The sequence below is a fragment of the Cervus elaphus genome, chromosome 33 (genome assembly GCF_910594005.1).
Source record: "Cervus elaphus chromosome 33, mCerEla1.1, whole genome shotgun sequence".
NCBI classification, from domain to species: domain Eukaryota; kingdom Metazoa; phylum Chordata; class Mammalia; order Artiodactyla; family Cervidae; genus Cervus; species Cervus elaphus.
In genome coordinates, this window is record NC_057847.1 from 43,592,645 (window position 1) to 43,610,161 (window position 17,517).

Genomic DNA, 17,517 nt, shown 5'->3' on the forward strand with positions numbered 1-17,517 from the left:
CAAAGGGTAGGATGGTCATGAAGCTTCTTCCAAGAAATGCAGGTCTCAAATGATCTGTATTAGTAAGTTCAGGTTCTGTATTGCTGAAGCATCTCATCAGTAAGGAGCCAAAATAAAAGTAACCTTTGAGGAAAGACTTGTAATGGACTGAATTATTGATTTTCAGGAGTTAAAGAGTTTTATGATAGACCAAATAAAGTAATGTGAGTCATCAACTTTTGGGAAGTAGAAAAAGGATGAGCACACTACAAAAATTTAACCCAATCATATTTTCAAAGTTTAAAAACAGTTTTTATAAAACTGAACTTGCAGTATTGAATACATAAGTTACTACTTATGTAACCTAAATGACCTTGCACATTTAAATAATAATAAACAGCTTACCAGACAATGAAATTAGCTTGATGCTAATTTAAATATGTACAACATAACTCAAGCACAAATTCTGAAGTAGAGCTCATGGATGTGCTGTGTGGTCAAGCTGAACTCTCTTCAAGGTATGAAATAGCAGAAACCTTCACTAAAATGGAATGTAAGCCACCTTCCCCATAATCTCACTTTTCCTCCAAAAGAAATCACAACTTTATGTTTCCATCCTATTTCTACAAAGTGTCTCTTGAGAACTGACACAACTAAATACTTTCCAAAGTATTTAATCCCATATATGGATGAATTTAAAACAGCATAAGAATTTTTTCATAAATAATTAATGATAAAATATTCTAACTTTTAATTGAATATATATTTACAAAAATGTATCCACATATTGCTGAGAAGGATATTTAAATTGAAGATAGGCATTATCAAAATAATTGTATTTTCATTTACATTTAAATAAATAGAATGAAATATTTTACCATGACAGAACTACCCATGAAAATCCCATTAAAAGGGACTAGCTTCTAATTAAGTTGAATTATTCAGTTTAATGAATACTATATTTTGCTTTACAACAGTTGCCACATTGGTGGGCTGAAAATTATTTTGACTTAAGTTGACTTTTACTCTGTTTGATTTGAGCTCTTACAAATTCCTGAAATGGAAATATCAAAGGTTTACCTTTTATTTAGTCAATAAAATGCATAACTTTTCACTGCTAGGAAAACATGTCATGTACAGATTAAACAAATGTTACAGGAAATAACTTTGTTAAGAAGTCCTCCAGGAAGAAATATATGAAACTGAGATGACTTTGCTTGGAATGCCAGTGTCAAAAAAATCAGCAAAATGAGAAGAAAAATCAATTCTTTATTTTTATCCAAATATATCAGACTTCATAATATAGTCTCAACAAAAATGTAGAGTCACCATATATCATCCAAACCAAGACATTATAAGAGTGAAAGGGAGTACTATTAATAATTACACAGGTACAACAGGTAAAAACTGGAACTCTCCTGGGTAAACCGGGACCAATGATCAACTTAGTAACAGGAGTTAAACTGCAATTACATGCAGAAATCATACTTTTCCCATATATATGTGGGAAAGAGAAAGGAATAGCATTCACTAAGAAAAATTAATTTGGCAACAGTGGTTCTTTCTCATCATCCAGGTCTCTGTTTAAAGATCACCACCTCCCCCTTCCAAAATAATCAATTATTTCACCCAATCATTTTCCATTGTGTTACTCTGCTTTCCTTCCATTAACTGATATTTTGACTCTGAAATTATGTTATTTTTATCTCCCCTCCCCCCTCTCCAACTGATACATGGTGTTTGAATGAGCAAGGACCACCTCTGATTTAGTCATATCCAAATCTACAGGAGCTAAAAATGCCTAGAACTTAAAAGACATGCAGAAATTTCACTGAATGAATGATTGAATGTATTTGGAGAGTTTATTTTTGGTCCCATTTTCCCCTTGGCACCAAAACCAAACTCAAATGACTCTCCAAATTAAATTATGGCTCTTTAGTTTTAAGTGGTTGGACTAAATGATCTGTGCAGTTTCTTCCACTGATAACAAATATACTGTGCCCCTCGGGCCCCTTCTCGCTCTGCTACTATTTCATTTCCTGTATCCAGCAAATAAGAAAGTTTGGGGGTAAAGGGTTAGGTCAACCAGGTCTATTCACAGTGGATGGATGCCCAAAGTTGATCATTTTGCCAGTAACAATTCCCTGGTATATGTTTGCACCTGCAGAATTTGATTGATACAGAGGTAGCCAGAAGGTATTAATATTATTGTAGTCAATGACAGAATTGTTGATATAATAATTTTCCAATATGAAAATCATCACAGGATTGCTAAAAAAGGGGAAAATAGTGGGACTCCAAACCAGCTATTAAGGATTTACATATTTATAAGGAGAAATAGATTAATTCTGGACAGACTTTAGAGTACAACACCCAAAGAAGTTTTATAGGAAAGTCCATGATATTTTGATAAGGAGCACTTATAAATTTTCATTAAAATCTCTACATTCCAAATCTTTATTTCGCCTGTGTTCTTTTGAGGAATAGTTTTAATTCCCATTAATGAGTCATAAATATCAGACCTTTGGGTTAAAAAAATAGTACTGCTACACTTATTTTGGTAGGCCAGAGATCCAACACACCAATAAATTGATTGTTTACTGAAACAAAACAAAGCAAAAAAGTCACATGGGTAAAATATCTTCAAGTTATCTGATTTTAAATTCTCTCAGGTATGTACAAAACATTCTGTCTGAATTGAGTGACAGGTATGGGATAAAGTAGGTTGCCCAGGTGAGGAAAAAATCTTTCCTGTTATAACAAATGCCACAAACAAGAAAATGGCATAAAATGAGAGACACGATTAGACATACATATTTTATGCATAAATATCTATCATCTATTTCATTGTGTTGTTTTGTCTACTCAAGGATTAATTATTGGTTTTTAAAATGACAAAAGTTCGAGAAAAAGAGTGAAAAATATTACCAATTCACTCAGCTCGAAACAGGGACCATTCATTATGCAATTTCACACAGATTCCAATATATTCAATATTACTTGGCTACTGACTATTACAATGACTCAGCATTTGTTCAGAGCTCATATTTAAATTAGATCATATACAAAAGAGATTTCCAGACTTTAGTCCAGGAAAGGACCAACTCTCAAAATAAGCAATGTTTATTTTTTCCCCAGTACTAGCAACTTTTAAAAATCATTAGAAATTGTCAGTGTATTAGTATGCTTCAAAATTTACATGTCAAATATATAATGGTTACATTTTTGCAGGGCCATAAGTAGCACATACTTGTGTGACTCCCTCATAAAAAGTACAATGGAAAACCTTCCAGGTCCTTAAACAGCAGAAAACATTAAATCAGATTTTAAAATGACAAATAATTTAAGGCTAAAATATTTGGTATTAATAATTAATGCCAGAAGCTTTCCTAGCCTAATAAAGTAAACATGCACAAGAACTACAACTTTGAACAAAACATCACAATTTTATCAGATATATGTATGTATGTGTGAATATATATATATATATGTACATATATATGTGTGTGTATATATAAAACTATGTGTACACACACATATATATAGTTTTATCACCCTGAAAGCTATCAACTCATGTTTGGCTTAATACATATGTTAGAAATATTGTGGATAGTACCACCCCTTTAAATATATATATACATTTTCCATAATATACAATATAAATATACCATATATAAATCATGCCATAAAACTAAATGCAAAATTTGCACATTATTGCATGCTTGATGTGATAATACATGCCCATTATTAAGAACTTCCTTCTGATGTCCTCCCTTTATAATATTTTCTTTCTGCACAGTAGCAATACTTGAAAAGGTAGGGTTCTCAAATATGCATATATGACTGGGAGAAAAAAATGTACCTTTCAAATTCCTTAGAGAGGATTACCTCATCAGCCAAATATTGGACTATTACTAAATCAAACAATAAATAATGCCTGAAGGGGTGTTTTGTTATGTGAATCTATCAGAGTTCATTTTTCTTAATTTTGCTGGAAGATTCCCTTCCATCCTGGTTGCTCCTCCTGCCATCTTTTGAAGCTTTGGTGGCAAATCAGCCACTGATTGGCTCATGGGATCAGACAACATTTTGGTGGTTTTAGATACCAGTTTTTCTTCTGAGTTGCCAGGTACTGAACTTATTCGTTGAAGTTTCATGGGCAAATCGCCCAAGCTGTAGGCTTTTTCAGAAGTTGTAGAACTCATTCTTAAGAGTTTTTTGGGAAAGTCTTCTCTTCCAGTAATTTTCTGCAGCTTAGATGGAAGTTTGGTACTAATGTCATCAAGTCCATCTAAGCATTCCACAGAGTTATGTCTTTCTTTGCTGTTAGTTATGGCTGGTGCTATTAAAGGAGATGACATAAGGAGCATTTCCTCCTGTTCTTTCACACTGTAAGGTGGGGTGGGGACTTCAAATGTTGCATGGAACTGGGAGTAATCAACTTTAAAGAATCCTTCTTCTAAGGAAATTACAGGGAAAAAACGATGACCCCAGAGAACTTCATCTTCAGTGTACGATGTTCGAGCTTGACAAGTCATTCCTGAAAGCAAAAAGAAAGTCCTTGATAAATTAGGCATAGTAGAAGCACATGTTCAGGCACTTTTCATTAAGGAATTCATTTTGCTTTCTTATTTAAGCTCTGGACTGTTTATCTGAGTAGACCGAATATAGGACATGTTCAAAGTTGTGGTGTTAATAACTTTGATACATATACTTTCTTCCCATAAAAATGAAGGGTACATTTAGTGTATATATTTGAAGGATAGTACATCAAAGCATTACTAATTGTTTATTATCATAAACCAAAAGTAAAAATGGCATAGAACAGTGTCATAATGTATGTCTCTTCTATAAGGAGATAAGTGGAAAAAAAAATCACATAGTCATTTGCCATCATTGAAGAAGCAATATTATATATGAAACAAACAAACCTGACTTTGAATCCAAACTTTACATCTGTGGAAACGTAAGGATATTTAGCTGAGTACAGCTTCCTCTTCTGAAGAGTAAAGCATAAAAAGCAATACCTATCTCCCAGGAATGCTGTGAGTACAAAATAAAATCACTCATGTTGTTGTTGTTTAGTTGCCAAGTTGTGTCCAACTCTCTGTGACCTCATGGAATGCAGCATGCCGGGCTTCCTTGTCCTTCTCTATCTCCTGAGGTTTGCTCAAACTCATGTCCATTGAGTTGGTAATGCCATCTAACCATTTCATCCTCTGTCACTGCCTTCTCCTCCTGCCTTCAATCTTTCCCAGCATCAGTGTCTTTTCCAGTAATTTGGCTGTTCCCATCAGGTGGCCAAAATATTGGACCTTTAGCTTCAGTATCAGTCAGTCTTTCCAATGAATATTCAGAGTTGATTTCCTCTAGGATTGCTGGTTTGATCTCCTTGAAGTCCAAGGGACTCTCAAGAGTCTTCTCGAGCACAATTTGAAAGCATTAATTCTTCAGTGCTCAGCTTTCTTTATGGTCCAAATCTCACATATGTTCACGACTACTGGAAAAACCATAGCTTTGATTATATGTAACTTTGCTGGCAAAGTGAGGTCTCTGCTTTTTAATATGCTATCTAGGTTTATCATAGCTTTCCTTCCATGGAGGAAGCATCTTTTAATTTCATGGCTGCAGTCATCATCCACTGTGATTTTGGAACCCAAGAAAATAAAATCTGTCACTGTTTCTATTTTTCCCCACCCATTTGCCATGGAGTGATGCAACCAGATGCCATGATCTTAATTTTTTGAATGTTGAATTTAAGTCAGCTTTTACTCACATTTTTTCACCAGGTAAGCTCCCAAAGTATTCATACAGAAATGTAAAACATATCTTATAATGTCTAAAAATGGTTGCCTTTTATAAATGAGAGCATAATAACCATCTCAAGTATTTGCTAAATGAATAAAAGTTGAAAACATTTCTGTTGCATAATGTAAAGTTACTGTAGTGATTCCCTTCTTCTGGACTTTTAAGGTCAGAACAAACTTTTGCTCAAGTTTTAGAAACCTATAAAATCAGTACTCTGGGCCACTGTGATGTTACAAGTTCTATTCTTGCTATAAAAGCTTTGGAAACTGTATGTTGCATTTAAGATGTGAAATGTTGCTATTTGTATATGAATATTATGTTGCTTGGATATCATTTACCTTATGCTACTCTGATTTACTCAGCTCTGTTCTCATAAATCATATGTTAAAACTGAGTTACTGTTAAATCAGTCAACTTCAATATTCCTTTGTGAAGGTTGGAAATATATGAATAAATTAAAGCCATATATTATATTTTAGTTTTATATTCATCAAAAGGTACGATTTTCTGTATCGTTTGCAAAAGTCATTACTGTCCTCTACCTTTACTATCAGACTTCTCATAAAGGCTATTAAAGTGTAAAATAAAAGATGAATTTTAAAAATGCATCTCTTCAATAGTTAAGTATAATTTAAACAAGTAATGACAGTCTTTCTTCTTTCATTTCTATTCTCTCTTTGCCACTTTATAAATAATTTCTATTGTGTTTAAGCCTGGAATAGTTTGGATAAAGAGATATTCCTTTTTTCCCCTTACTAGTAATCACACATATAATAGTAAGAATGAAGATAAAAGGCATAATTCAAAAACCATATTGAAGAGAAATTAAATCCTTCACTGAAATCCTTCCAAAATCTTACCTTATAATTATTATCAGTTCTATATGACCAGGAAATCAGTTATTATGACATATATATTGGTTTTCTCCAGACAGTTTTAAAGAAACTTATGTAGAAAATAAATGCCCATCTCAGGCACTATGTGAGGTGCTCTCTCTATATATTATCTCTAATCATCAATATTATCTTGCTAAGAAAATCTTCTTATGTCCATTTTAAAGATAAGGAATATAGTTCTCAGAGAGATTAAATCTCTTGCCCTCCTAGTACACAGATCTAGGAAGCTGAAAAGAAAAGATGTCAGCCTTATTCTAACTTACGTTTTTTGTTGCTATTTTTACCTTGCCACGATGTCTCTGTTATTTCAGTTAGGAACCTGATTCTAAACAACTTATCAATCTCACTGTTATGGTGGATATCTAATAGTGATCCAATATTAGTCTTCATAATCTTTATCATATCAAGAATAGCCCCCAGAAATATTTACTTATTTAAGCTGTGCTGGGTCTTTGTTAATATGCAGGTATTCCTCTAGCCGCCATGGGTGGGGGCCACTCTCTAGCTGTGGTGCATGAGTTTCTCATTGCAGAGGCTTCTCTTGTGGAGCACAGACGTGCTGTCTTCAGGGGCTGTGGTGTGTGGGCTCAGCAGTTGTGGTTCCCAGGCTCTAGAGCACAGGCTCAATGGTTGAGTTGCACAGGCTGAGTTGCTCCATGCCATGTGGGATCCTCCCAGACTAGGGATCGAACCCGTGTCTCCTGCACTGGTGGGTGGATTCTGAACCACTGAGCCACCAGGGAAGCACTCCCACCTCCAGAAATATGTACAGTGAAAATAACAAAATAGTTTAAAAATGATTTGTACATTTTATAGATATGCACACAGTAAGTAGCATTCTGTATTTTCAAACACTTCTAGCCTCTGATTAAATATTTCATGACAAAAAATTATAGATCATCACTTATTTAAAAATGATAAAAAATGTATTTCCTGATATATCTACTTGGTTTAATTTCAAGATGTTTAAATATTGAGCAAACTACTTAGAAAAACAAATACTGATGTTCTTATCCATTAGTATCAAAATAGGAATATTAAAGTGAGTAAATACCTTTTATTTGTTTAGTTTAAAAGTATCCTTTAATTTCTCTCCAAGATCAATCATTCTCATGAATTCTTTATGAATAGTTTCCAGTATGGGATATTAATACAAATTAAAGAAAAATGATTATAAATATATACTTACTGTTAAGTGACAGTACTTCGCTTACAACTTCATTTTAATTTTAAAACCACACCACTGAAAATTGATAGTGGGTGGGATTACCTGACAGGAGGGCATATATAACTAACTCGGTATTTACTTTTGTAACAGAGACCTGTGTGCTTGTCCTTTGATCACTTTAAATGCATGTATATATTAACAGCTGAAGTAAATTCATATCATGAACTTTGTTCAATTATTTCTAAGAATAGAGTACATACTGAAACAAAATTTGATTCCTATCACCATCTAAGCCCATATTTAGTGACCCTTTTTTAACATTAGGAAAGGTCTATGAAATTAAAAAATCAAAATTCTGTCTCCATTACTTATTATAATATACAGCATTGCTGATCTTCAATGCCTACCTTGAGTTGTTTATTATGAAGTTATGAGAAATCAGAAAGAGAAACTTAAATGGAAGGAAAAAAATGGGGAAATAAAATCTTGTAAAGTTTTCACTTTGAGGAAACAGGACTGATAACTGAGGTGATGTGACATCTACAATGGAAACAGGTATTTCAAATTCAGATATTTGTTTGCATAAAAATACCTGTAAGCTTTGTTACTAAAATGCCAGTGGTTAATTCTGACTGAAAAAGAAGGTGGTAATTTTATTCTACTATATGAAATTGACTTTACTTCCTTCCATAGTGACCTAATACTTGTGAGGCAACATCTTTATATAATTGAAAAATATATAAATTTGGCTTCCTAACACACTACTAAACAGCTTGTGGAAATCACTTAAAGCTCTCTGGGCTTCAGTTTACTCTTCTATGTAATAAGGATAACAGTATCCTCTGACAAAGCTATTGAGAGTTTGAGATAAGTGAAGTATCCAAAACAGTGCTTGGTATTAGACAATGCTCAAACATAACTACTTTTTTTTTTAATCATTCTGTGGGTGATCATTTGCATTTCCTGTTTTTCCTAGACATTAGTGACAAAGCATTATTCTAACTGGACAATTTTGTCATTTTAGTAATTTGTCCCATAGGGGAAATTCACTTAAAAATTGCCAGGTATCACACAGCAATTTTCTTTTGAAATGGTCAATTAAATATCTGAAATATTTAAAAATGCAGAAAAAGATATGTTACTCATCTTCCCAATTTTTAGGGTTGATTCTCAGCATTTTCCACCTAATTATCTAGAATAGCAGGGGAGACAGAGTGGAAACTTGGTGTGTACTAAAAAGGCCAAGACAAGGTAAGTGACTACAATCCACTATAAACTTTGGTAATGAACGACATTTGCCAGCACTTTAACCTTTGTTTGTTCTTCTTCTGTTCCTTTTACCCTGTCATTAAAAGTAGGTACACAAATATCAGAAATTTCCAATTCAACAACATCATTTTTAAAAAATCTGGTTTCACCTTAGAATATTAATGTACAATCAACATATGGATAATGACGTTATAAACTGAATAACAGGAAAATGTCTATGATGGTCAGTCTGCAAGATACAACTGATAAACTACTTCTTTTTACAATTATACTAAAAAAGTAACACCAAAAACGGTGTTGAAAAAAAATAGAATACAGAATCCAAGAGATGATTTAATGTAAACATAACTATGTTTTCTAAGAACATGTATATATCATAGTATTCTTCCTTCTTGAATGCTTTAACTTATGAAATTCCTGCTCCCAACCAAATTATTTAAAAATAATCCATGCTTGGAATCGTAATTACAAATGCCATTTGAATCAAAATAAATGCAGGTGAAAAGATACTATCTGATTGCGCCTCTTAACTTGCAATGCAACTGTTTGCATGTTTTAACCAGATTCCAGACTTGAACAAATGTGATGAAAATCAACACGAGCTCATCTCTGTGGAAACTGGCAAAGCAACAGATGCTGCTTTAACTGGAAATAGCTGGGACTTTTGAATCCTGAGATGAAAAACATTTTGTGAAAAAATGACTTATCTGTTCATTGATTCACGGACAAAGAAACTATATATTACTGTTTAATTTATTCCAAAGTCAGTGTTTTAACTTAAAATGATAGAAGCAATGTAGTCTAATCTTTTTATTTTTGACTTTTCTTTTTCCTGATTCTGCCTTTATAGCATTACATTCATTTCCTTAACGAAATTGAATGTTCATTCAGATAAGAAGTGTGAAAGCTTTTAAAGTAAAAATGGTAAAGTAAGTTGTTACTTGATAAGTCTTTAATTAAGCTATCAGAATATCTCTACGTTAGCTGCTCTCTGTTGCTTCTTCTGGCCAGAGGTGATGAATATGTCACCTACATGCAGTGAGTATGTGATAGTTAAATACAGTATTACCACAGTCTAAGGTGAGTGGGTGCTGTGATGCAAAAATATCAAATAATCAATAACTTCTGCACAGTGGAAGCTTTATCTAAACCTTACTCAGTATAGAAGTTGATGAGAGAGAAAGACAGGTGGAGGGTTAGAAATTCTTCAGTAATGGTGGTTGTGACTGTGCTTTATTATGTGTGTAATAAAAAGAAAGACAAAAGCAGAACTCCTTTAAATAAGCCATGACATAATAATAATAATAAATAACATTGCTATAAGGCTAACTGTGTGTCAAATATCATTCTAAGCACTTTTCAGAATCCTCACAATTCCTTAAAGAAAGTATGTGAATCCCAGCTCTACCACTAATTAATGTATGATCTTTAAAAAAATCTACTAAATCTCTTAATCTTCAATTTCATCGTCTGTAAAATTAAAGACACTTGCTCCTTGGAAGAAAAGCTCTGACCAGCCTAGACAGTGTAATAAAACCAGAGACATTACTTTGCTGACAAAGGTCCATCTAGTCAAAGCTATGGTTTTTCCAGTAGTCATGTATGGATATGAGAGTTGGACCAAGGAAGGCTGAGCACCAAAGAATTGATGCTTTTGAACTGTAGTGCTGGAGAAGACTCTTGAGAGTCCCTTGGACTGCAAGGAGATCAAATCAGTCAATCCTAAAGGAAATCAACCATGAATATTCATTGGAAGGACTGATACTGAAGCTCCAACACTTTGGCCACCTGATGTGAAGAGCAGACTCATTAGAAAAGACCATGATGCTGGAAAAGACTGAAGGCAGGAGGAGAAGGGGATGATAGAGGACGAGATGGTTGGATGGCATCACCGACTCAATGGACATGAGTTTGAGTAAGCTCTGGGAGATGATGAAGGACAGGGAAGCCTGGCGTTCTGCAGTCCATGGGGTTGCAACGACTGAGTGACTGAACAAATGATTTCACCTGAATATTCTGAGAATTAAATGAAATTAATTAATAGATATATGTACTTAAGTTATATTTATGTAACTTACATGTATAATTAAATTGAATTATATATATGTGTGTATATATATATATATATATATATATATATAGCTTATACAATAAAAATTGGTCACTTTCATCCAGAAGTCCCTACTTATAGGCTATACAACTCTACAAATTTCATTATGCATTTATACACACACAGCTGAAATATTTAGCCAAGTTACATCTTTTTGTTTCTTAATTCTATCCTCTTTGTCTATTTTTTCTTTAAATTGGCATTGGTTTTTATAAGTGAGTTGACAAATAGCTTAGCATGCATGTCATGTGCTATGAAAGTGAAGTGAAAGTTGCTCAGTCATGTCCGACTCTTCGTGATCCCATGGATTACATAGTCCATGGAATTCTCCAGGCCAGAATACTGGAGTGGGGAGTCTTTCCCTTCTCCAGAGGATCTTCCCAACCCAGGGATCCAACCCAGGTCTCCCACATTAAAGGCGGATTCTTTACCAGCTGAGCCACCAGGGAAGCCCAAGAATACTGGAGTGGGTAGCCTATCCCTTCTCCAGCGGATCTGCCTGACCCAGGGATTGAACCGGGGTCTCCTGCACTGCAGGTGGATTCTTTACCAACTGAGCTATCAGGGAAGCCCATGTGCTATATCACAAAGTAATTTCCTAGTCTGCCCTATGCACTGCTCTGAGGATTATTGAATAAGTTCTATAGCTGTGCCTTTCCTAAAGTACTTCCAAAATTTCACCCATCACCCAAGATGAAACAACTGTAAAGCTCACTTGGCATTCTCTGCATGCTCCCTATTGCGTTGCACTGAGCTGAACTCTAAAGGATACAGGTTCTGAGGAAGCATATGATGTTTGGGGCTTTATCTTGTTTACAAAACATAAAGACCCTGTGTTCACTGCTGCTCAGTAATACTAAGGTCATGGCATCAGGCTCTTCTGGGATATATGTTGCAAAGTTCCTAAAAATACATCATTGGCTTCCAGAAACTGCAGTTTTCAAAAAGATGGATGTCTTTAAAGCTCAGCATATTTTGATCAGACAGACTTTGGTAAGATGTTTCTGGCATACATTCAACCAAATATTATCCTCTATTATTTACAAGCACTTGGTCTTACAGTGTGCTCACAGACATCAACTTGCTATCATTGCCTAAGTTAGGTCAAAGTCCAATAATTAAATAAAAAAATAAAAACAAGAAGAAAAAAGCAATTACATTTGTTAGAGAATAAAGTGTAAATAGGGCATTTAGCAATAAATGTCTCAAATGAACTACTTTAGATTTCTGAGTTCCCAGAAGAACAAAAGAAAATAGATTTTTATCCAATTCCAACAGAACAAAATGTTAGCTTCCCAGAAAGGAATATAAGTGCAGGTCCTAAGGGTCAATGGCAGATGGAATATATGATGTGGAATTCATCATCATACTGATGAAAATATAGTAAAGAGAATCAGGGTAATATTAAGTAAAAGGACATGGACCTTGAATATAAATGAGACTGTTGCTGTTTTAACCACTCATTAGTAAGGCCTTGGGCATATTACTTTAATGATCTGAATTTTGATTACTAAAAAAAACAACAGTAATAAGGGATAATAATATATCAAGGATAATATACCATTTATAAGGCTATTATTATTATAAGATATTATCTAGCTGATGGGTTTACCATATATCTGATAAATAATAAAGGTTCAATAATTGGTAGCTATTATCAATTATTATTATTATTAGTGTTTCAACTAGACAAGAGATCATTTCAATTCTTTAGTGAACACTTCCTTAGAATCAACTCAAGGTAAATAATTTTCATCTTGTTTCTATTAATCTGATACATTCCAGGTTGTTTATCTAGAGTATGAGGGAATATCTATTAATGCATACATAATAAAGTGAGTCAGGTCTAGCATAGTCAACCTGGATTGCCCTGCACAAATGTGACTAACTTTACAGCAGCAACTATTTCCCTCAAAATACAATTAAATTCTCTACTTTGTTGACAAGGCACTATCTTCAGCTCTCCATACTCACTTCATACAGAAGCACTGCAGATATTAAAGGATATATTTTCAAATGATTATCGTTTCCTTAACTAACTGGAAATGCTCAATTCTTGCATATCTTTTTCTTTTTCTCCTTCACGGCATCTATTAAACATTCTTTCTAGCATTGACAACTATAGAATCAAAGCTACCTAAATCCATTCATGCTATTGTTTTCTCCTGTTAAGATACGATTTTTAGCTTCTGAAATATCTTAATGGTATAGGTATAATGTAACCTAATTGCTGTTAGGAATATACCAATATATAGGAAAATATTCTATATTATTAGACTGAAATCATAAAAGATACTTTTCAAAAAGAAAAATGTAATAGATTTTTAGCTTAAAAGAAAACAGAATATCTTTCAGATAATGCTGGAAGAAATAGAGGGAGACAATAGAATGGGAAAGACTAGAGATCTCTTCAAGGAAATTAGAGATACCAAGGTAACATTTCATGCAAAAATGGGCATAATAAAGGACAGAAATGGTATGGACCTAACAGAAGCATAATATATTAATTAAATGTGGTAAGAATACACAGAAGAATTATACAAAAAAAGATCTTAGTGACCCAGATAACAACAATGGTGTGGCCATTCACCTAGAGCCAGAAATCCTGGAATGTGAAGTCAAGTGGGCCTTAAGAAGCATCACTACAAACAAAGCTAATGGAGGTGATGGAATTCCAGTGGAACTATTTCAAATCCTAAAAGATGATGCTGTGAAAGTGCTGCACTCAATATGCCAGCAAATTTTGAAAACTCAGCAGTGGCCACAGGACTGGAAAAGGTCAGTTTTCATTCCAATCCCAAAGAAAGACAATGCCAAAGAATGTTCAAACTACCACAAATTGCACTCATCTCACAAGCTAGAAAAGTAACGCTCAAAATTCTCCAAGCTAGGCTTCACCAGTAGGTGAACTGTGAACTTCCATATTTTCAAACTGAATTTAGAAAAGGCGGAGGAACCAGAGACCAAACTGCCAACATCCACTGGATCATAGAAAAAGAAAGATAATTCTAGAAAAACATCTACTTCTGCTTTATTGACTATGCTCAAGACTTTGACTGTGTGGATCATAAAAAACTGCAAAATTCTGAAAGAGATGGGAATACCAGACCACCTGACCTGCCTCCTGAGCAATCTGCATGCAAGTCAAGAAGCAACAGTTAGAATGGACATGGAATAAGGAACTGGTTCAAAATTAGGAAAGGAGTACGTCAAGGCTGTATATTGTCACCCTGCTTATTTAACTTATATGCAGAGTACATCATGAGAAATACCAGGCTGGATGAAGCACAAGATGGAATGAAGACTACCGGGAGAAATATCAATAACCTCAGATATGCAGATGACACCACCTTTATGGGAGAAAGTGAAGAGGAACTAAAGAGTCTCTTGATAAAAGTGAAAGAGGAGAGTGAAAAAGTTGGCTTAAAACTCAACATTCAAAAAACAAAGATCATGGCATCCAGTCCTATTTGTTCAGTTCAGTTCAGTCGCTCAGTCATGTCCAACTCTTTGCTACTCCATGGACTGCAGCATGCCAGGCCTCCTTGTCCATGGCCAACTCCCAGAGTTTACTCAAACTCACGCCCATTGAGTCACTGATGCCATCCAACAATCTCATCCTCTGTCATCCCCTTCTCCTCCTGCCTTCAATCTTTCCCAGCATCCTTGGCATGCTGCAGTCCATGGGGTCACAAAGAGTCGGACATGACTGAGCGACTGAACTGAAAGTTCAGATCAAATGTCATTAATTCTATGGAGTCTTTCCTAATAGGATTTTTCTACTTTAATTTACTATGCTTTAAATGTGTCTTATTTTTATGCTCACATGCACAGATACACACATTCACATTCTTTGACAAGTAAGTGTATTAAATATCTCAATGATACACACACACACATATATATATATACATATTGATCAATGACAATGTTAAACATTTATTAATATGTTAAACATCTCCTTTCTGCCAGGCACTCTTCTAGGTGCTGAATTACAAGGTGTTATGGCAATGGTATGAAAGATCAACACTCTCAACCTCCATGTTTAAACCAAGCTTTGGGGTACTTCCCTGGCAGTCCAATGGTTATGACTCTGCTCATCCACTGCAGAGGGCACAGGTTTGATTCCTGGATGGGGAACAGGGAGACCATATGCCACAGAGAACAGCCAGAAATATTTTAAAAATAAATAAAAATAAAAGCAACTGTCTCTTAGGATGCAGTGGAACATTACATTTACATTTTTAATTAAAAATAAAATAAAAAATACACCTAGCCTGAAAAATGACTAGTAGTCTACCACACAGTTCACACCCACCACGTGAAAAAACACATTCTGGGATGAGGACAGACTTGTGCACACATTCAGCTATGTAAGGGCACAACCAATTGTACCTGAATTTAGGATACAGCTCCTTTTTATGCAATGATGAGTAATGGACAAATCACATATTTGATCCATATTTACTATGTACCTTATACTGTATACGCTCCCCTGGTGGCTCAGAGGGTAAAGTGTCTGCCTGCAGTGCAGGAGACCTGGGTTCAATCCCTGGGTCAGGAAGATCCCCTAGAGAAGGAAATGGCAACCCTCTCCAGTATTCTTGCCTGGAGAATTCTGTGGACAGAGGAGCCTGGTAGGCTACAGTCCACGGGGTCACAAAAGAGTCGGAGATGACTGAGCAGCTTCACTTCTTCCTTTTTGTTCATTCATTATGGTTACAGATAAATATTAGAGTAAGCTTCTTAAGAGAACTCTTTATCAACATAACATTGCTGGTATCCAACACTGTGCCTATATTGGATGCTTAATGCTTTCTTGGGAAGAGACAGTAAAAGGAATAGGGGAAAGGGAAGAATGGGAAGCTTAAAACAGCAGTGAAAGAAAAGTGAACTTTTTGAATGAATCAGAGTTCCCATACACATGGATAATTTATTCACCACCAGGAGAGACTGTAGTCAACAAAATGGAAGTGATATAACTACAATATACATACATGTAATATGACAATATTGATTACTTTCTATGCTTTTAAGGTGATGATCTATTAATTAGTTCATCACATGAACTCAAAAATTCACTTTGAAACAACTATATTAAGAGCTTCTTATTTTGATTAGTAAAGTAGGAAGGGGAAAATCTTAGAATATATTATATATAATCACTATGTAGAATATGAATGATTCTTACACAAAGAAGCAAAACATACTTGCTAATAAATCATATTCAATGATAACCAGTCAGTTTTTTCCTCACATTTTTGTGAAATTATACACTGAGAGATGTACAACTAGATACATCTACTAGAGGTTAGATTTATCTGCATTTAACCATGAAGTATTAAGATAATTAAATTATTAGGTAACCTCTAGCTATAGCTAAAATTTTGAGGAAACTACCCCTTATGCAACTATAATCGATCACCTTAGAAAATGAAGACAATCCATTTTTATCGGATATTTGAAACCTTATTTTCCCTTTAATTCATAAGATTGACTTTTTATATAGGCTGCTATATCTCTATGCATCACAAACTATGGCTATTTTTTTAACATCTTCTTTGGCAGAAATTCAAATACATTTTGTTTGCTTGCAGGCTTAAAACAGAGCCTGAATAAATATTTGCAATTCAGCGGTTGTTCTGGTTCTACGCTTTGCAGTAAAAGGTCAGAGAATTTTGCTTCTAATTTTGTTGTTGTTATTTACAAAGCCTAAATGAAAAATAAAGTCCCTAAAATTTTATGAGAACTATTACAGAGGAGCTTTTAAGAGTGAAAAACACCACATCACAGTAATAATCACAAATATATGGTATTTTATAGGAAAATGATTGTTTTGAACACATATACACAAGTCTTTCGAAATATTCTATTTATCTTCCATGACATAAACAGGTATTTAAAAGTCAAACTATTAAAGGTTTCCTTAAACTACATTGTTCCTCATCTCCATGAATAACACTTAAAATTATCTGAATTTAAAAAAATAAAATCACTTCAAGTAAAAAGTCAGATATAAAAATGCTAAGGCAAATAACATATGAGATGAGAATAGTAACTTCCTTAAACTGACATTTTCAGAAGAAGCCAAATTCTATAGCTTTCTGCTAAAATACAGCTCAACTCCTAAGGCACCCTAAATTTTTTCCCATGTTTTAAGTAAAAAATGATCTCTACAGCATTTTGTTAATGAAGGGAACCAAGACATAGAGGAAAAATTCTCAACTGGTGACCCCGCACAGTGGTCCCCACTGGTTTGGTGACCTTGTGGGGAAATTTTATCATAT

At 34.3% G+C, this 17,517-nt stretch overlaps 1 protein-coding gene across 6 annotated transcripts in view; it reads right to left on the bottom strand.

The window, feature by feature from the left end:
• Positions 1 to 1,228: 1,228 nt before the first annotated feature.
• KCNJ3 (potassium inwardly rectifying channel subfamily J member 3) overlaps positions 1,229 to 17,517 on the bottom strand; it is a 176,939-nt gene continuing 160,650 nt past the window's right edge. For 3 of the 6 annotated variants that reach the window (XM_043894368.1, XM_043894377.1, XM_043894369.1), the window contains one exon: positions 1,229 to 4,519. In XM_043894368.1, coding sequence (XP_043750303.1) covers positions 3,933 to 4,519 — 587 coding nt within the window. In that variant the 3' untranslated portion in view covers positions 1,229 to 3,932. The remainder of the gene's footprint in view (positions 4,520 to 17,517) is intronic. The other 3 variants (XM_043894375.1, XM_043894373.1, XR_006339429.1) reach the window with 3 other exon arrangements.